Here is a 22378-nt window from a genome sequence, read left to right as displayed (position 1 = left end):
GAGGGGGAGAGGAGGGGAGAGGAAGAGGAGGCAAGGACAGGAGAAGAGAGGAGGAGGAGGGGAAGAGGAGGCAAGGACAGGAGGGGAGAGGAGGAGGAGGGGAAGAGGAGGCAAGGACAGGAGGGGAGAGGAGGAGGGGAAGAGGAGGCAAGGACAGGAGGGGAGAGGAGGGAGAGGAAGAGGAGTAAAGGACAGGAGGGGAGAGGAAGAGGAGGCAAGGACAGGAGGGGAGAGGAAGAGGAGAAGAGAGGAGAGGAGGAGGAGGAGGAGAAGAGGAGGAGGGACGGACAGGAGAGGAGGAGGAGAGGAGACCAGAGGAGGAGGGACTGACAGGAGAGGAGAGGAGGGGAAGGGGAAGAGGAGGAACGGACAGGATAGGAGAGGAGAGGAGGAGGAGGGGAAGAGGAGGCAAGGACAGGAGAGGAAGAGGAGGCAAGGACAGGAGAGGCGAGGAGGGGAAGAGGAGGGACAGACAGGAGAGGAGAGGATAGGAGGGGAAGAGGAGGCAAGGACAGGATGGGAGAGGAGGCAAGGACAGGAGGGGAGAGGAGGAGGTGAAGAGGGGGCAAGGACAGGAGGGGAGAGGAGGAGGAGGGGAAGAGGAGTCAAGGACAGGAGAAGAGAGGAGGAGGAGGGGAAGAGGAGGGACGGACAGGAGAGGAGAGGATAGGAGGGGAAGAGGAGGCAAGGACAGGAGGGAGAGGAGGAGGAGGGAAGAGGAGGCAAGGACAGGAGGGGAGAGGAGGAGGAGGGGAAGAGGAGGCAAGGACAGGAGGGGAGAGGAGGAGGAGGCAAGGACAGGAGGGAGAGGAGGAGGAGGGGAAGAGGAGGCAAGGACAGGAGGGGAGAGGAGGGGAGAGGAAGAGGAGGCAAGGACAGGAGAAAGAGGAGGAGGAGGGGAAGAGGAGGCAAGGACAGGAGGGGGAGGAGGAGGAGGGAAGAGGAGGCAAGGACAGGAGGGGAGAGGAGGAGGAGGGGAAGAGGAGGCAAGGACAGGAGGGAGAGGAGGGAAGAGGAGGCAAGGACAGGAGGGGAGAGGAAGAGGAGGCAAGGACAGAGAGGAGAGGAAGAGGAGGCAAGGACAGGAGAGGAGGGGAGGGAAGAACAGGAGAGGAGAAGGAGGGGAAGAGAAGGGAAGGACAGGAGAGGAGGAGAGGGGAAGAGGAGGAAAGGAGAGGAGGGGAGGGGAAGAGGAGGGAAGGACAGGAGAGGAGGAGAGGGGAAGAGGAGGAAAGGAGAGGAGGGGGGGAAGAGGAGGGGAAGAGGAGGGAAGGACAGGAGAGGAGGAGAGGGGATGGGATGCAATTATTGTGCGAAGCCATTTGATTAGCTGTTCAGGAGTCTTATGACTTGGGGTAGAAGCTGTTAAGAAGCTTTTGGACCTGAACTTGGCGCTCGGGTGCCGCTTGCCGTGCGGTGGAAGAGAGAACAGTCTGGCTGAAAGAGAGAACTGAGGTGGCTGGAGGCCTTCCTCTAACACCGCCTGATATAGAGGTCCCGTATGGCAGGAGGCTTGGCCCCAGTTTCTGGGATAATGGTGTTGGTGTTGGTGGTGTTGATGTGAGCAATGACCCGCCTTGTTTTCCACATTTTGTTACTTTACAGCCTTGTTCTAAAATTGATTCAATAGTTTTTTCCCCGTCAATCTACACACAATACCCCATAATAACAAAGCAAAAACAGGTTTTAAGAAATGTTTGCAAATGTATTAAAAATGAAAAACGAATGTCACATTTACATAAGTATTCAGACCCTTTACTCGGTACTTTGTTGAAGCACCTTTGGCAGTGATTACAGACTCGAGTCTTCTTGGGTATGACTCTACAAGCTTGGCACACCTGTATTTGGGAAGTTTCTCCCATTCTTCTCTGCAGATCCTCTCGAGTTCTATCAGATTGGTTGGGGAGTGTTGCTGCACAGCTATTTTCAGGTCTCTCCAGAGATGTTCGCTCAGGTTCAAGTCCGCGCTCTGGCTGGGCTACTCAAGGACATTCAGAGACTTGTCCTGAAGGCACACCTGCGTTGTCTTGGCTGTGCTTAGGGTCATTGTTCTGTTGGAAGGTGAACCTTCGGGCGAAGGTCTCAGGTCCTGAGCACGCTGGAGCAGGTTTTCAATGAGGAGCTCTCTGTACTTTGCTCCATTCATCTTTCCCTCGATCCTAACTAATCTCCCAGTCCCTGCTGCTGAAAAACATCCCCACTACATGATGCTGCCACCTCCATGCTTCACCGTAGGGATGGTGCCAGGTTTCTTCAGACATGATGCTGCCACCACCATGCTTCACCGTAGGGATGGTGCCAGGTTTCTTCCAGACATGATGCTGCCACCACCATGCTTCACCGTAGGGATGGTGCCAGGTTTCTTCCAGACATGATGCTGCCACCACCATGTTTCACCGTAGGGATGGTGCCAGGTTTCTTCCAGACATGCTGCCACCACCATGTTTCACCGTAGGGATGGTGCCAGGTTTCTTCCAGACATGCTGCCACCACCATGTTTCACCGTAGGGATGGTGCCAGGTTTCTTCCAGACGTGACACTTGGCTTTCAGGCCAAAATGTTCAATCTTGGTTTCATCAGACCAGAGAATCTTGTTTCTCGTGGTCTCAGTCCTTTTAGGTGCTTTTTGGCAAACTGTAAGCGGGCTATCGTGCATTTTACTGAGGAGTGGCCACTCTATCATTAAGGCCTGATTGGTGGAGTGCTGCAGAGATTGTTATCCTTCTGGAAGGTTCTCCCATCTCCACAGAGGACCTATGGAGCTCTGTCAGAGTGACCATTGGGTTCTTGGTCACCTCCTGACCAAGGCCCTTCTCCCCAATGGCTCAGTTTGGCCGGGCAGTCAGCTCTAGGAAGAGTCTTGGTGGTTCCAAACATCTTCCATTTAAGAACGATGGAGGCCACTGTGTTCTTGGGGGATCTTCAATGCTGTAGAAATATTTTGGTACCCTTCCCCAGATATGTGCCGCTACACAATCCTGTCTCGGAGCTCTACGGACAATTCCTTCCACCTCATGGTTTGATTTTCAGTCTGACATGCACAGTCAACTGTGGGACCTTATATAGACAGGTGTGTGCCTTTCTGCCTGGACTTTTGGACAATAGTGAGTAGTGGTCTTCTGGACAATAGTGGACTTCTGTACATCCTGGACAGTAGTGAATTGTGGTCTTCTGTACATCCTGGACAATAGTGAATTGTGGTCTTCTGTACATCCTGGACAATAGTGAATAGTGGACTTCTGTACATCCTGGACAATAGTGGACTTCTGTACATCCTGGACAATAGTGAATAGTGGACTTCTGTACATCCTGGACAATAGTGGACTTCTGTACATCCTGGACAATAGTGAATAGTGGACTTCTGTACATCCTGGACAATAGTGGACTTCTGTACATCCTGGACAATAGTGAATAGTGGACTTCTGTACATCCTGGACAATAGTGGACTTCTGTACATCCTGGACAATAGTGAATAGTGGACTTCTGTACATCCTGGACAATAGGGAATAGTGGACTTCTGTACATCCTGGACAATAGGGAATAGTGGACTTCTGTACATCCTGGACAATAGTGAATAGTGGACTTCTGTACATCCTGGACAATAGTGGACTTCTGTACATCCTGGACAATAGTGAATAGTGGACTTCTGTACATCCTGGACAATAGGAAATAGTGGACTTCTGTACATCCTGGACAATAGTGGACTTCTGTACATCCTGGACAATAGTGAATAGTGGACTTCTGTACATTCTGGCAATAGTGAATAATGGACTTCTGTACATCCTGGGCAATAGTGAATAGTGGACTTCTGTATATTCTGACAATAGTGAATAGTGGACTTCTGTACATCCTGGGCAATAGTGAATAATGGTATCAGCTTCAGTTCTTTATCTTCTCATTATCATCAGCCTGCTATCAGAGGGCACTTACTGACACACACACACACACACACACACACACACACACACACACACACACACACACACACACACACACACACACACACACACACACACACACACACACACACACACACACACACACACACACATCCTGAACACTATAGTGTCAGCAGCAGCCAGTAGAGAGAGTGATGGCCAGTGAAAGGAGATCCATCCACTCTCCACACCAGGCTCTGTGTGTGGAGGTGTTGACCGGGGGAGGCCCTGAGATGTGTCCCCCAGAGAGATGCATCATTCTGGCCCTGGGCCATCCACCCCTGCCCTGGAGCCAACACGGCTCCATTACTGGCACCTACCGTCTGCCCTGCCTCCCCTCTCTCTCTCCTTCATCACTCCATCCTCCTCTCTCTCATCTCCTCCATCACTCCATCCTCCTCTCTCTCTCTCCTTCATCACTCCATCCTCCTCTCTCTCATCTCCTCCATCACTCCATCCTCCTCTCTCTAACTCCTCCATCACTCCATCCTCCTCTCTCATCTCCTCCATCACTCCATCCTCCTCTCTCTCATCTCCTCCATCACTCCATCCTCCTCTCTCTAACTCCTCCATCACTCCATCCTCCTCTCTCTCATCTCCTCCATCACTCCATCCTCCCCTCTCTCTCTCCTTCATCCCTCCATCCCCCTCTCTCTCATCTCCTCCATCACTCCATCCTCCTCTCTCTAACTCCTCCATCACTCCATCCTCTCATCTCCTTCATCACTCCATCCTCCTCTCTCCCCCTCCATCACTCCATCCTCCGCTCTTTCCCTCTCCATCACTCATCCTCCTCTACTCCATCACTCCATCCCCCTCTCTCTCATCTCCTCCATCACTCCATCCTCCCCTCTCTCTCTCCTTCATCCCTCCATCCCCCTCTCTCTCATCTCCTCCATCACTCCATCCTCCTCTCTCTAACTCCTCCATCACTCCATCCTCTCATCTCCTTCATCACTCCATCCTCCTCTCTCCCCCTCCATCACTCCATCCTCCGCTCTTTCCCTCTCCATCACTCATCCTCCTCTCCTCCATCACTCCATCCTCCTCTCTCTCATCTCCTTCATCACTCCATCCTCCTCTCTCTCCTCTCCTCTACTCCATCACTCCATCCTCCTCTCTCTAACCCCTCCATCACTCCATCCTCCGCTCTTTCCCTCTCCATCACTCATGCTCCTCTCCTCCATCACTTCATCCTCCTCTCTCTCCCCCTCCATCACTCATCCTCCTCTCCTCCATCACTCCATCCTCCTCTCTCCCCCTCCATCACTCCATCCTCTGCTCTTTCCCTCTCCATCACTCATCCTCCTCTCCTCCATCACTTCATCCTCCTCTCTCTCTCCCTCCATCACTCATCCTCCTCTCCTCCATCACTTCATCCTCCTCTCTCTCCCCCTCCATCACTCACCCTCCTCTCCTCCATCACTCCATCCTCCTCTCTCTCCCCCTCCATCACTCATCCTCCTATCCTCCATCACTCCATTCTCCTCTCTCTCTCCCCTCCATCACTCATCCTCCTCTCCTCCATCACTCCATCCTCCTCTCTCTAACCCCTCCATCCTCCATCCTCCGCTCTTTCCCCCTCCATCACTCACCCTCCTCTCCTCCATCACTCCATCCTCCTCTCTCTCCCCCTCCATCACTCACCCTCCTCTCCTCCATCACTCCATCCTCCTCTCTCTCCCCCTCCATCACTCACCCTCCTCTCCTCCATCACTCCATCCTCCTCTCTCTCCCCCTCCATCACTCACCCTCCTCTCCTCCATCCTCCATCCTCCTCTCTCTCCCCTCCATCACTCACCCTCCCTCTCCTCCATCACTCCATCCTCCTCTCTCTCCCCCTCCATCACTCACCCTCCTCTCCTCCATCCTCCATCCTCCTCTCTCTCCCCCTCCATCACTCACCCTCCTCTCCTCCATCCTCCATCCTCCTCTCTCTCCCCCTCCATCACTCACCCTCCTCTCCTCCATCCTCCATCCTCCTCTCTCTCATCTCCTCCATCCTCCATCCTCCTCTCTCTAACCCCTCCATCACTCATCCTCCTCTCCTCCATCACTCCATCCTCCTCTCTCTCCTCTCCTCCATCACTCCATCCTCCTCTCTCTAACCCCTCCATCACTCATCCTCCTCTCCTCCATCCTCCATCCTCCTCTCTCTCCCCCTCCATCACTCATCCTCCTCTCCTCCATCACTCCATCCTCCTCTCTCTCCCCCTCCATCACTCACCCTCCTCTCCTCCATCACTCCATCCTCCTCTCTCTCATCTCCTCCATCACTCCATCCTCCTCTCTCTAACCCCTCCATCACTCATCTTCCTCTCCTCCATCACTCCATCCTCCTCTCTCTCATCTCCTCCATCCTCCATCCTCCCTCTCTCTAACCCCTCCATCACTCATCTTCCTCTCCTCCATCACTCCATCCTCCATCACTCCATCCTCCTCTCTCTAAACCCTCCATCCTCCTCTCTCTCCCCCTCCATCACTCATCCTCCTCTCCTCCATCACTCCATCCTCCTCTCTCTCCCCCTCCATCACTCCATCCTCCTCTCTCTCCCCCTCCATCACTCATCCTCCTCTCCTCCATCACTCCATCCACCTCTCTCTCCCCCTCCATCACTCCATCCTCCTCTCTCTCCCCCTCCATCACTCATCCTCCTTTCTCTCCCCCTCCATCACTCATCCTCCTCTCCTCCATCACTCCATCCTCCTTTCTCTCCCCCTCCATCACTCCATCCTCCTCTCTCTCCCCCTCCATCACTCATCCTCCTTTCTCTCCCCCTCCATCACTCATCCTCCTCTCCTTCATCACTCCATCCTCCTCTCTCTCCTCTCCTCCATCACTCATCCTCCTCTCCTCCATCACTCCATCCTCCTCTCTCTCATCTCCTTCATCACTCCATCCTCCTCTCTCTCCTCTCCTCCATCACTCATCCTCCTCTCCTCCATCACTCCATCCTCCTTTCTCTCCCCCTCCATCACTCATCCTCCTCTCCTCCATCACTCCATCCTCCTTTCTCTCCCCCTCCATCACTCATCCTCCTCTCCTCCATCACTCCATCCTCCTCTCTCTCCCCCTCCATCACTCCATCCTCCTTTCTCTCCCCCTCCATCACTCATCCTCCTCTCCTCCATCACTCCATCCTCCTCTCTCTATCCCCCTCCATCACCCATCCTCCTCTCTCTATCCCCCTCCATCCTCCATCCTCCTCTCTCTATCCCCCTCCATCACTCCATCCTCCTCTCTCTCTCCCCCTCCATCACTCCATCCTCCTCTCTCTCATCTCCTCCATCACTACATCCTCCTCTCTCATCTCCTCCATCACTACATCCTCCTCTCCTCCATCACTCCATCCTCCTCTCTCTCCCCCTCCATCACTCATCCTCCTCTACTCCATCCTCCTCTCTAACCCCTCCATCACTCATCCTCCTCTCCTCCATCCTCCATCCTCCTCTCTCTCCCCTCCATCACTCATCCTCCTCTCCTCCATCACTCCATCCTCCTCTCTCTCCCCCTCCATCACTCATCCTCCTCTACTCCATCCTCCTCTCTAACCCCTCCATCACTCATCCTCCTCTCCTCCATCCTCCATCCTCCTTTCTCTCCCCCTCCATCCTCCATCCTCCTCTCTCTATCCCCCTCCATCACTCCATCCTCCTCTCTCTCATCTACTCCATCCTCTCTCTCTCCCCCTCCATAACTCCATCCTCCTCTCTCTCATCTCCTCCATTACTACATCCTCCTCTCCTCCATCACTCCATCCTCCTCTCTCTCCCACTCCATCACTCATCCTCCTCTCCTCCATCACTCCATCCTCCTCTCTCTCACCCCTCCATCACTCATCCTCCTCTCCTCCATCACTCCATCCTCCCTCTCCTCCATCACTCCATCGTCCCTCTCCTCCATCACTCCATCATCCTCTCTCTAAACCCTCCATCACTCCATCCTCCTCTCTCTCCCCCTCCATCACTCCATCCTCCTCTCTCTAACCCCTCCATCACTCATCCTCCTCTCCTCCATCACTCCATCCTCCTCTCTAACCCCTCCATCACTCATCCTCCTCTCTTCCATCACTCTATCCTCCTCTCTCTCCTCTCCTCCATCACTCCATCCTCTTCTCTCTCATCTCCTTCATCACTCCATCCTCCTCTCTCTCCTCTCTATCCTCTCTCTCCCTCTCCATCCCTCCATCCCTCCATCCTCCTCTCTCTCCTCTCTATCCTCTCTCTCCCTCTCCATACCTCCATCCTCCTCTCTCTCCCTCTCCATCCCTCCATCCTCCTCTCTCCCTCTCCATCCCTCCATCCTCCTCTCTCTCCCTCTCCATCCCTCCATCCTCCTCTCTCTCCCTCTCCATCCCTCCATCCTCCTCTCTCCCTCTCCATCCCTCCATCCTCCTCTCTCCCTCTCCATCACTCCATCCCCCTCTCTCTCCTCTCTCCCTCTCTATCCTCTCCACCATACCTCCATCCTCCTCTCTCTCCCCCTCCATCCTCCATCCCCGTCTCTCTCCTCTCCTCCATCACTCCATCCCCCTCTCTCTCCCTCTCCATCCCTCCATCCCCCTCTCTCTCCTCTCCTCCATCCTCCATCCCCCTCTCTCTCCCCTCCATCCCCCTCTCTCTCCTCTACTCCATCACTCCGTCCTCCTCTCTCTCCTCTACTCCATCCTCCGTCCTCCTCTCTGTCCCCCTCCATCACTCCATCCCCCTCTCTCTCCCCTCCATCCCCCTCTCTCTCCTCTACTCCGTCCTCCTCTCTGTCCCCCTCCATCACTCCATCCCCCTCTCTCTCCCCTCCATCCCCCTCTCTCTCCTCTACTCCATCACTCCGTCCTCCTCTCTGTCCCCTCCATCCTCCATCCCCCTCTCTCTCCCTCCATCCCCCTCTCTCTCCTCTACTCCATCACTCCATCCCCCTCTCTCTCCCTCCATCCCCCTCTCTCTCCTCTACTCCATCCTCCGTCCTCCTCTCTCTCCTCTACTCCATCACTCCGTCCTCCTCTCTGTCCCCCTCCATCACTCCATCCCCTCTCTCTCCCCTCCATCCCCTCTCTCTCCTCTACTCCGTCCTCCTCTCTGTCCCCCTCCATCACTCCATCCCCCTCTCTCTCCCCTCCATCCCCCTCTCTCTCCTCTATTCCATCACTCCGTCCTCCTCTCTGTCCCCCTCCATCACTCCATCCCCCTCTCTCTCCTCTCCTCCTCTCTTCCTCTCTTCCTTTTCCACCTCTGTTGTTTAAAAAAAAATTCACCTTTATTTAACCAGGTAGGCTAGTTGAGAACAGGTTCTCATTTGCAACTGCGATCTGGCCAAGATAAAGCATAGCAGTGCGAACAGACAACACAGAGTTACACATGGAGTAAACAATTAACAAGTCAATAACACAGAGAAAAAAAGGGGAGTCTATATACAATGTGTGCAAAAGGCATGAGGAGGTAGGCGAATAATTACAATATTGCAGATTAACAATGGAGTAATAAATGATCATGTACAGGTAGAGATATTGGTGTGCAAAAGAGCAGAAAAGTAAATAAATAAAAACTGTGGGGATGAGGTAGGTGAAAATGGGTGTGCTATTTACCAATAGATTATGTACAGCTGCAGCGATCGGTTAGCTGCTCAGCTAGCTGATGTTTGAAGTTGGTGAGGGAGATAAAAGTCTCCAACTTCAGCAATTTTTGCAATTCGTTCCAGTCACAGGCAGCAGAGTACTGGAACGAAAGGCGGCCGAATGAGGTGTTGGCTTTAGGGATGATCAATGAGATACACCTGCTGGAGCGCGTGCTACGGATGGGTGTTGCCATCGTGACCAGTGAGCTGACATAAGGCGGAGCTTTGCCTAGCATGGCCTTGTAGATGACCTGAAGCCAGTGGGTCTGGCGGCGAATATGTAGCGAGGGCCAGCCGACTAGAGCATACAAGTCGCAGTGGTGGGTAGTATAAGGTGCTTTAGTGACAAAACGGATGGCACTGTGATAAACTGCATCCAGTTTGCTGAGTAGAGTGTTGGAAGCAATTTTGTAGATGACGTCGCCGAAGTCGAGGATCGGTAGGATAGTCAGTTTTACTAGGGTAAGCTTGGCAGCGTGAGTGAAGGAGGCTTTGTTGCGGAATAGAAAGCCGATTCTTGATATGATTTTCGATTGGAGATGTTTGATATGGGTCTGGAAGGAGAGTTTGCAGTCTAGCCAGACACCTAGGTACTTATAGGTGTCCACATATTCAAGGTCGGAGCCATCCAGTGTGGTGATGCTAGTCGGGCATGCGGGTGCAGGCAGCGATCGGTTGAAAAGCATGCATTTGGTTTTACTAGCGTTTAAGAGCAGTTGGAGGCCACGGAAGGAGTGTTGTATGGCATTGAAGCTCGATTGGAGGTTAGATAGCACAGTGTCCAATGACGGGCCGAAAGTGTATACAATGGTGTCGTCTGCGTAGAGGTGGATCAGGGAATCGCCCGCAGCAAGAGCAACATCATTGATATATACAGAGAAAAGAGTCGGCCCGAGAATTGAACCCTGTGGCGCCCCCATAGAGACTGCCAGAGGACCGGACAACATGCCCTCCGATTTGACACACTGAACTCTGTCTGCAAAGTAATTGGTGATCCAGGCAAGGCAGTCATCCGAAAAACCGAGGCTACTGAGTCTGCCGATAAGAATATGGTGATTGACAGAGTCGAAAGCCTTGGCAAGGTCGATGAAGACGGCTGCACAGTACTGTCTTTTATCGATGGCGGTTATGATGTCGTTTAGTACCTTGAGTGTGGCTGAGGTGCACCCGTGACCGGCTCGGAAACCGGATTGCATAGCGGAGAAGGTACGGTGGGATTCGAGGTGGTCAGTCACCTGTTTGTTGACTTGGCTTTCGAAGACCTTAGATAGGCAAGGCAGGATGGATATAGGTCTGTAACAGTTTGGGTCCAGGGTGTCACCCTATCGTCTGAGTCCTTGGGGATCTCAGACGATATGAAAGAGAGGTTGAACAGGCTGGAAAAACTACAGGGTTTCTGGGTAACGGCATTATACAAGTGACACAAGTGACTTATTCTGACATTACCTGGGTTATTGATTAAATATGCAGAGCCTCTGGGGAGGCAGTGTGAACATAGTGCTGGTGTGTCATCATAGTGGTCTCATAGTGGCTGATGTCACTTGCCACCCTGGCCTGGATCCTGTCCAGATGTTATTGATTGTGACATGGTGTGAGTTGAGTTGTGGCTCTGAGGGGGAGACTGGGTGAAAACACATGAGACATATTCTTCATGGTCATCTCTGTCACATACTATCTGAGTAACAGATACACACACACACACACACACACACACACACACACACACACACACACACACACACACACACACACACACACACACACACACACACACACACACACACACACACACACACACACACACACGCATCTGTGTCACATACTATCTGAGTAAACACACACACACACACACACACACACACACACACACACACACACACACACACACACACACACACACACACACACACACACACACACACACACACACACACACACACACACACACACACGCATCTCTGTCACACACTGACTGAGTGACACATGGACTATGTCAGGCGTTTGTCCGACACAGCTCAAGGACAACAGGAAACTGACCATAGTGTCTGTAGCAGCTACTGTTACACTAGGTTACAGCATCAGCTACTGTTACACTAGGTTACAGCATCAGCTACTGCTACACTAGGTTACAGCATCAGCTACTGCTACACTAGGTTACAGCATCAGCTACTGTTACACTAGGTTACAGCATCAGCTACTGCTACACTAGGTTACAGCATCAGCTACTGTTACACTAGGTTACAGCATCAGCTACTGTTACACTAGGTTACAGCATCATCTACTGTTACACTAGGTTACAGCATCAGCTACTGTTACACTAGGTTACAGCATCAGCTACTGTTACACTAGGTTACAGCATCATCTACTGCTACACTAGGTTACAGCATCAGCTACTGTTACACTAGGTTACAGCATCAGCTACTGTTACACTAGGTTACAGCATCAGCTACTGTTACACTAGGTTACAGCATCAGCTACTGCTACACTAGGTTACAGCATCAGCTACTGCTTCACTAGGTTACAGCATCAGCTACTGTTACACTAGGTTACAGCATCAGTTACTGTTACACTAGGTTACAGCATCAGCTACTGTTACACTGGGTTACAGCATCAGCTACTGTTACACTAGGGTACAGCATCAGCTACTGCTACACTAGGTTACAGCATCAGCTACTGTTACACTAGGTTACAGCATCAGCTACTGCTACACTAGGTTACAGCATCAGCTACTGTTACACTAGGTTACAGCATCAGCTACTGTTACACTAGGTTACAGCATCATCTACTGCTACACTAGGTTACAGCATCAGCTACTGTTACACTAGGTTACAGCATCAGCTACTGTTACACTAGGTTACAGCATCAGCTACTGCTACACTAGGTTACAGCATCAGCTACTGCTTCACTAGGTTACAGCATCAGCTACTGTTACACTAGGTTACAGCATCAGTTACTGTTACACTAGGTTACAGCATCAGCTACTGTTACACTGGGTTACAGCATCAGCTACTGTTACACTAGGGTACAGCATCAGCTACTGCTACACTAGGTTACAGCATCAGCTACTGTTACACTAGGTTACAGCATCAGCTACTGCTACACTAGGTTACAGCATCAGCTACTGTTACACTAGGTTACAGCATCAGCTACTGTTACACTAGGTTACAGCATCAGCTACTGTTACACTAGGTTACAGCATCAGCTACTGTTACACTAGGTTACAGCATCAGCTACTGTTACACTAGGTTACAGCATCAGCTACTGTTACACTAGGTTACAGCATCAGCTACTGCTACACTAGGTTACAGCATCAGCTACTGCTACACTAGGTTACAGCATCAGCTACTGTTAGCTACTGTTACACTAGGTTACAGCCTCAGCTACTGTTACACTAGGTTACAGCATCAGCTACTGTTACACTAGGTTACAGCATCAGCTACTGTTACACTAGGTTACAGCATCAGCTACTGCTACACTAGGTTACAGCATCAGCTACTGTTACACTAGGTTACAGCATCAGCTACTGCTACACTAGGTTACAGCATCAGCTACTGCTACACTAGGTTACAGCATCAGCTACTGTTACACTAGGTTACAGCATCAGCTACTGCTACACTAGGTTACAGCATCAGCTACTGTTACACTAGGTTACAGCATCAGCTACTGTTACACTAGGTTACAGCATCAGCTACTGTTACACTAGGTTACAGCATCAGCTACTGTTACACTAGGTTACAGCATCAGCTACTGTTACACTAGGTTACAGCATCAGCTATTGTTACACTAGGTTACAGCATCAGCTACTGTTACACTAGGTTACAGCATCAGCTACTGCTACACTAGGTTACAGCATCAGCTACTGTTACACTAGGTTACAGCATCAGCTACTGTTACACTAGGTTACAACATCAGCTACTGTTACACTAGGTTACAGCATCAGCTACTGCTACACTAGGTTACAGCATCAGCTACTGTTACACTAGGTTACAGCATCAGCTACTGCTACACTAGGTTACAGCATCTGCTACTGCTACACTAGGTTACAGCATCAGCTACTGTTACACTAGGTTACAGCATCAGCTACTGCTACACTAGGTTACAGCATCAGCTACTGCTACACTAGGTTACAGCATCAGCTACTGCTACACTAGGTTACAGCATCAGCTACTGTTAGCTACTGTTACACTAGGTTACAGCATCAGCTACTGTTACACTAGGTTACAGCATCAGCTACTGTTACACTAGGTTACAGCATCATCTACTGCTACACTAGGTTACAGCATCAGCTACTGCTACACTAGGTTACAGCATCAGCTACTGTTACACTAGGTTACAGCATCAGCTACTGTTACACTAGGTTACAGCATCAGCTACTGTTACACTAGGTTACAGCATCATCTACTGCTACACTAGGTTACAGCATCATCTACTGCTACACTAGGTTACAGCAGTACATTACGGCCTGTCAGTTGTGGTCATGGTGTGTGTCAGTCCTCTGACCGTCTACATCAGTACAGTTAGGGCCTGTTTCAGCTTGGTTTCTGCCTGTCATTAGTACTGTTGGGCTCCTGGGTGGCGCTGCATCTCAGTGCCAGAGGCGTCACTACAGTCCCGGGTTTGAATCCAGGCTGTATCACATCCGGCTGTGATTGGGATTCCCACAGGGCGGTGCACAATAGGCCCAGCGCCGTCTGGGTTTGGGAGTCCCACAGGGCGGTGCACAATAGGCCCAGCGTCGTCTGGGTTTGGGATTCCCATAGGGCGGTGCACAATAGGCCCAGCGCCGTCTGGGTTTGGCCGGTTAGTCCGACATTCTAAATATGAATTGTTTCTTAACCGACTTGCCAAGTTGCTAAATAAAGGTCAAATAAAACAATAAAACATTTATAAATACCACGTGTCAGTTGTGTTACGTCTGATTCAGTAAAACGGTGTTGATGAGACGTGTCCTGCCAACGTGTGGGGCTGTCAGTTGTGTTATGGCCTAAGTCGGCACGGTTACAGCCTATATCAGTGATGAGACTGTGTGTCCCCTCCTCAGACGAGACGTGTCCTGCCAACGTGTGGGACTCTAAGAACCGCGGGGTGAACGGCACCCAGAGAGGACAGATCGTCTGGAGGCTGGAGCCTGGACCTTACTTCATGGAGTGTGAGTATAGTGTGTGTGTGTGTTAATGTTTATGAAGGACTGTTTGTGTGTTCAGGATGATTAGAACAATATAAGTATTCTGTGTGTGTGTTCAGGATGATTAGAACAATAGAACTCTTCTGTGTGTGTGTTCAGGATGATTAGAACAATAGAACTCTTATGTGTGTGTGTTCAGGATGATTAGAACAATAGAACTCTTCTGTGTGTGTGTTCAGGATGATTAGAACAATAGAACCCTTCTGTGTGTGTGTTCCTTCCTCAGCTGAGACTAAGATCTGCTTTAAGTACTATCATGGAGTGAGTGGAGGCCTGAGAGCAACAACCCCCTGCATCACCGTCAACAACCCAGGACTTCCTGTGAGTTCTGTGTGTCTGTCTGTCTATGTTTATGAAGGAGTGCTTATGGACCAAGTAACTGTATGCCAGATGGTGTAGCTGCATCTTAGGCAAGCTTATCTGGTTGTTTAGAGAGAGGTGTGTGTGTGTGTGTGTGTGTGTGTGTGTGTGTGTGTGTGTGTGTGTGTGTGTGTGTGTGTGTGTGTGTGTGTGTGTGTGTGTGTGTGTGTGTGTGTGTGTGTGTGTGTGTGTGTGTGTGTGTGTGTGTGTGTGTGTGTGTGTGTGTGTGTGTCAGCTGAACGTGCCAGTTGGACTATATTATATCTATCTCCTCCTCCATCTCTTTTTCTCTCTCCCTCCCGCCCTCCCCCCTCTCTCTCGCTCTCTCTAACCCCTCTCTCTCCCTCCACCGTACCTCCCCCCTCCCTCTCTCCCTCCACCGTACCTCCCCCTCCCCTCTCTCTCCCTCCACCGTACCTCCCCCTCCCTCTCTCTCCCTCCACCGTACCTCCCCCCTCCCTCTCTCTCCCTCCACCGTACCTCCCCTCTCCCTCTCTCTCCCTCTACCGTACCTCCCCCTCTCCCTCTCTCTCCCTCCGCCGTACCTCCCCTCCCTCTCTCTCCCTCCCTGTACCTCCCCCCCTCCCCCTCTCTCTCTCCCTCCGCCGTACCTCCCCCTCCCTCTCTCTTCCTTCGCCGTACCCCCCCCCCCCCCTCTCTCTCCCTCCGCCGTACCTCCCCCTCCCCTCTCTCCCTCCCCCCCCTCCCTCTCTCTCCCTCCGCCGTACCTCCCCCCTCCCTCTCTCTCCCTCCACCGTACCTCCCCCCCTCCCTCTCTCTCCCTCCACCCCTCAATTCAATGTAAGGGGTTTTATTGTTATGGGAAACGTATGTTTACATTGCCATAGCAAGTTACATAGATAATAAACAAAAGTGAATTAACAATGTAAATTAACAAAAGAATAGACATTTCAAATGTCATATTATGTCTATATACAGTGTTGTGATGATGTGCAAATAGTACAGATGGGAAAATAAATAAACATAACTGTAGGTTGTATTTACAATGGTGTTTTCTCTCTCTCTCCACCCCCCTCCATCTCTCTCTCCACCCCCTCCATCTCTCTCTCCACCCCCTCCATCTCTCTCTCCACCCCCTCCATCTCTCTCTCCACCCCCTCCATCTCTCTCTCTCTCCACCCCCCTCCATCTCTCTCTCTCTCCACCCCCTCCATCTCTCTCTCCACCCCCCTCCATCTCTCTCTCCACCCCCTCCATCTCTCTCTCCACCCCCTCCATCTCTCTCTCCACCCCCTCCATCTCTCTCTCCACCCCCTCCATCTCTCTCTCCACTCCTCTCTCCCCCTCCCTCCTCTCTCCCCCTCCCTCCTCTCTTTCTCCTCTACCCCCCTCTCCCTCCATTCCACCATCCCTCCCCCTCTCTCTCTCTCCCTCCCTCCAAACCTCCCCCTCTCCCTCCCTCCAAACCTCCCCCGCTCCCTCCCTCCAAACCTCCCCTCTCCCTCCCTCCAAACCTCCCCCTCTCCTTCTCCTTCCCTCCCTCCATCCATATCACTTCCTGAGTTCACTAATACCAGCTGGCACAAATTAATTTGATATGAAATTCAGAGCGTTAATCTTCCAATCGGAGGGAGCGTCTGGCAGGCAGCCATGTTGGTTTTATGACAGGATCTGACAGATTACCAGACGTCCAGTCCACTTGATCTCTCTCTCTCTCTGACCCTCCTATATACAGTATCACTCTCCAAAATATATCAGTGTTACACTGTGCTGTGCTGCTCTGTGTAGAACTGGATATTGATATATCTCAGTGTTGAACTGGATATTGATATATCTCAGTGTTGAACTGGATATTGATATATCTCAGTGTTGAACTGGATATTGATATATCTCAGTGTTGAACTGGATATTGATATATCTCAGTGTTGAACTGGATATTGATATATCTCAGTGTTGAACTGGATATTGATATATCTCAGTGTTGAACTGGATATTGATATATCTCAGTGTTGAACTGGATATTGATTTATCTCAGTGTTACACTGTGCTGTACTGCTCTGTGTTGATGGTATATTTTCCAGTCTTGTTGGCCCTCAACCATAAGTCTCATGTCTGTGGTATTATACTGTCCTATACTAACATCTCTCAATGGTTGAGTTCCCGTCACAGCTCATCTCCCATTGGTTGTTTCCTTGCCAGGTTAGAGCCGAGGGTCAAGCTGAGGGCCAATCAGTGACAGAGAACTGTCGGAAACTCGTCAGCTTCACTTTATCAGGTCAGTTATTGTTGATTGGTATCTTGTCTCAATCTACACTGGTCTGGTGTGATCTGCACTGCCTCCCTGTGGTTGAGATGTGTTACTGCACTTGAGTTGTCTACCGACCCCTGGTATACAGCCACTCCTACCGACACCTGGTATACAGCCACTCCTACCGACATCTGGTATACAGCCACTCCTACCGACCCCTGGTATACAGCCACTCCTGGACCAGAGTTGTCTAACGACCCCTGGTATACAGCCACTCCTGGACCAGAGTTGTCTACCGACCCCTGGTATACAGACACTCCTGGACCAGAGTTGTCTACCGACCCCTGGTGTACAGCCACTCCTGGACCAGAGTTGTCTACGGACCCCTGGTATACAGCCACTCCTGGACCAGAGTTGTCTACCGACCCCTGGTATACAGCCACTCCTGGGCCAGAGTTGTCTACCGACCCCTGGTATACAGCCACTCCTGGACCAGAGTTGTCTAACGACCCCTGGTATACAGCCACTCCTGGACCAGAGTTGTCTACCGACCCCTGGTATACAGACACTCCTGGACCAGAGTTGTCTACCGACCCCTGGTGTACAGCCACTCCTGGACCAGAGTTGTCTACGGACCCCTGGTATACAGCCACTCCTGGACCAGAGTTGTCTACCGACCCCTGGTATACAGCCACTCCTGGGCCAGAGTTGTCTACCGACCCCTGGTATACAGCCACTCCTGGGCCAGAGTTGTCTAACGACCCCTGGTATACAGCCACTCCTGGACCAGAGTTGTCTACCGACCCCTGGTATACAGCCACTCCTACCGACACCTGGTATACAGCCACTCCTGGACCAGAGTTGTCTACCGACCCCTGGTATACAGCCACTCCTACCGACACCTGGTATACAGCCACTCCTGGACGAGAGTTGTCTACCGACACCTGGTATACAGACACTCCTGGACCAGAGTTGTCTACCGACCCCTGGTATACAGCCACTCCTGGACCAGAGTTGTCTACCGACCCCTGGTATACAGCCACTCCTACCGACACCTGGTATACAGCCACTCCTGGACCAGAGTTGTCTACCGACCCCTGGTATACAGACACTCCTGGACCAGAGTTGTCTACCGACCCCTGGTATACAGCCACTCCTACTGACCCCTGGTATACAGCTACTCCTACCGACCCCTGGTATACAGCCACTCCTGGACCAGAGTTGTCTACCGACCCCTGGTGTACAGCCACTCCTGGACCAGAGTTGTCTACGGACCCCTGGTATACAGCCACTCCTGGACCAGAGTTGTCTACCGACCCCTGGTATACAGCCACTCCTGGGCCAGAGTTGTCTACCGACCCCTGGTATACAGCCACTCCTGGACCAGAGTTGTCTAACGACCCCTGGTATACAGCCACTCCTGGACCAGAGTTGTCTACCGACCCCTGGTATACAGACACTCCTGGACCAGAGTTGTCTACCGACCCCTGGTGTACAGCCACTCCTGGACCAGAGTTGTCTACGGACCCCTGGTATACAGCCACTCCTGGACCAGAGTTGTCTACCGACCCCTGGTATACAGCCACTCCTGGGCCAGAGTTGTCTACCGACCCCTGGTATACAGCCACTCCTGGGCCAGAGTTGTCTAACGACCCCTGGTATACAGCCACTCCTGGACCAGAGTTGTCTACCGACCCCTGGTATACAGCCACTCCTACCGACACCTGGTATACAGCCACTCCTGGACCAGAGTTGTCTACCGACCCCTGGTATACAGCCACTCCTACCGACACCTGGTATACAGCCACTCCTGGACGAGAGTTGTCTACCGACACCTGGTATACAGACACTCCTGGACCAGAGTTGTCTACCGACCCCTGGTATACAGCCACTCCTGGACCAGAGTTGTCTACCGACCCCTGGTATACAGCCACTCCTACCGACACCTGGTATACAGCCACTCCTGGACCAGAGTTGTCTACCGACCCCTGGTATACAGACACTCCTGGACCAGAGTTGTCTACCGACCCCTGGTATACAGCCACTCCTACTGACCCCTGGTATACAGCCACTCCTACCAACACCTGGTGTACAGACACTCCTGGACCAGAGTTGTCTACCGACCCCTGGTATACAGCTACTCCTACCGACCCCTGGTATACAGCCACTCCTGGACCAGAGTTGTCTACCGACCCCTGGTATACAGCCACTCCTGGACCAGAGTTGTCTACCGACCCCTGGTATACAGACACTCCTACCGACACCTGGTATACAGCCACTCCTACCGACACCTGGTATACAGCCACTCCTGGACCAGAGTTGTCTACCGACACCTGGTATACATTATGAAGTAGAGATTTCTCTGAGTCTCTCTGTAGAGATCCTAATGTGTTTAAAATAAATGTATTATTTCATTATTCTGTGTATGGTATAACTCCACAGCTCTAATATGTGTATCTGTGTAGATACTCATGAGCTTTATATATTTCCAGTATATTTCCAGTATATTTCCAGGATACATGGTATGTGTCTTTCTCCATAGATATCCGTGCGTTGGGTCTGAAGAAGGGGATGTTCTTTAACCCTGACCCCTACCTGAAGATGTCCATCCACCCTGGGAAGAGGAGTGGCTTCCCCACCTTCACACACCACGGACAGGAGCGCCGCTCCGCCATCATATCTAACACCACCAACCCTGTCTGGCCCGGGGAGGTGATATACACACACACACACACACAAACGCTAGAGCGCAAACACACACACACACACACACACACACACACACACACACACACACACACACACACACACACACACACACACACACACACACACACACACACACACACACACACACACACACACACACACACACATCCAGGCACAGACGCTAGAGCGCAAACACACACACACACACACACATCCAGGCACAAACGCTAGAGCGCAAACACACACACACACACACACATCCAAGCACAAATGCTAGAGAGTGCAAACACACACACACACACACATCCAGGCACAAACGCTAGAACACACACACACACACACACACACACACACACACACACACACACACACACACACACACACACACACACACACACACACACACACACACACACACACACACACACACACACACACACACACACACACTGTAAAGTAATGATTTCTAATTCTCTCTCTCTCTCTGTCAGAAGTACACGTTTGTGGCTCTGATGACAGATGTCTTGGAGATCGAGGTGAAGGATAAGTTTTCTAAAAAGCCGACCAATCATCAAGCGCTTCCTGGGTCAACTGACCATCCCAGTGCAGAGGCTGCTAGAGAGACCTAATGCAGAGTGAGTCAACTGGAAACCACACCACACACACACTCAGAGATACATTTCTTACCGGTTTCCGCACTGTCCTCAGTAACTAGACATTATTTAATCAATAGTAATCATTGTAACGTTTAAATAACCATGTATTGGTCATGTTGACCTATAGCTGAGTCTGAATGGTTTGTAATGTGTGTTCATATCCACAGGGACCAGCCGCTAAGCTATAACCTGTGTCGTCGTCTGCCCACGGACCATGTGAGCCAGCTGCCAGCTGCAGTTCAGAGACCTCTGGACATGACCTCTGGACATGGACATGACCTCTGGACATGACAGTAAGGACATGACCTCTGGACATGACCTCTGGACATGACGGTAAGGACATGACAGTAAGGACATGACCTCTGGACATGACGGTAAGGACATGACCTCTGGACATGGTAAGGACATGACCTCTGGACATGACAGTAAGGACATGACCTCTGGACATGACGGTAAGGACATGACAGTAAGGACATGACCTCTGGACATGACGGTAAGGACATGACCTCTGGACATGACCTCTGGACATGACTGGACATGACAGTAAGGACATGACCTCTGGACATGACCTCTGGACATGACAGTAAGGACATGACCTCTGGACATGACCTCTGGACATGACAGTAAGGACATGACCTCTGGACATGACGGTAAGGACATGACCTCTGGACATGACCTCTGGACATGACAGTAAGGACATGACCTCTGGACATGACAGTAAGGACATGACCTCTGGACATGACCTCTGGACATGACCTCTGGACATGACAGTAAGGACATGACCTCTGGACATGACCTCTGGACATGACCTCTGGACATGACAGTAAGGACATGACCTCTGGACATGACCTCTGGACATGACCTCTGGACATGACAGTAAGGACATGACCTCTGGACAAGACAGTAAGGACATGACCTCTGGACATGACCTCTGGACATGACCTCTGGACATGACGGTGAGGACATGACCTCTGGACATGACGGTGAGGACATGGGACATGGGAGAGGGCATGGCAGAAGGACATACTAAAGTAATAACATCTGAGAGAGAGAGGCTTTGTGTTGATCAGCTTACGTTAGACTGATTATATATATTTGGATTAAAGCTTCTGCTAAATTACATATTATATTCATGACTTTTGAATGTCACACACCCATCAACTAAATGCTGTGTGTGAGTTTTTTAAAGGTAACCCTGTCTTCTCTTTCCCTTCCCTTCCCTTCCCTTCCCCCTTCCCTTCCCTTCCCTTCCCTTCCCTTCCCTTCCCTTCCCCCTTCCCTTCCCTTCCCTTCCCTTCCTGCCTCCCTCCCTGACAGAGGGCTCTCCTGATGCCATGGGTTCAATCTTGGGTTTGTCAGTGAACGGGGACCCTGGGAGCCCCTCTGACGATGAAGACCCCCACCCTTCCTCCAGGGCCCGGGGCCCCTCTCCCACAGGTTCCTACTCCTCCCTGCTCAATGGAGAGGTCCACAGGGATGGAGACGATGTCTGGAGTGATGCCCGAGGGGCGGTAGGCGAGCTTGACGTCCTGGGTAAAAGTCCTAAAGCTGTGTTGTCTTTATGATTGCCTGTATGTCTGATGGACCTGTTATACTGTTAGTATGTTTCATGTAACTGTTATACTGTTAGTATGTTTCATGTAACTGTTATACTGTTAGTATGTTTCATGTAACTGTTAGTATGTTTCATGTAACTGTTAGTATGTTTCA

General features: G+C 51.3%; 1 protein-coding gene across 1 annotated transcript in view; it reads left to right on the top strand.

The window, feature by feature from the left end:
• LOC124027038 (E3 ubiquitin-protein ligase HECW2-like) overlaps positions 1-22378 on the top strand; it is a gene marked incomplete at its 3' end in the record, with an annotated part of 42698 nt that overhangs the window by 3457 nt on the left and 16863 nt on the right. The window contains 8 exon segments of the mRNA XM_046339595.1: positions 14591-14698; positions 14961-15055; positions 17255-17330; positions 19846-20015; positions 20504-20598; positions 20836-20884; positions 21048-21120; positions 22028-22201. Of these exon segments, the coding sequence (XP_046195551.1) occupies positions 14591-14698; positions 14961-15055; positions 17255-17330; positions 19846-20015; positions 20504-20598; positions 20836-20884; positions 21048-21120; positions 22028-22201 (840 nt within the window).

The sequence above is a fragment of the Oncorhynchus gorbuscha genome, unplaced genomic scaffold (genome assembly GCF_021184085.1).
Source record: "Oncorhynchus gorbuscha isolate QuinsamMale2020 ecotype Even-year unplaced genomic scaffold, OgorEven_v1.0 Un_scaffold_2910, whole genome shotgun sequence".
In the NCBI taxonomy this organism is placed as follows: Eukaryota; Metazoa; Chordata; class Actinopteri; order Salmoniformes; family Salmonidae; genus Oncorhynchus; species Oncorhynchus gorbuscha.
This window is presented reverse-complemented; position numbering and strand designations above follow the sequence as displayed.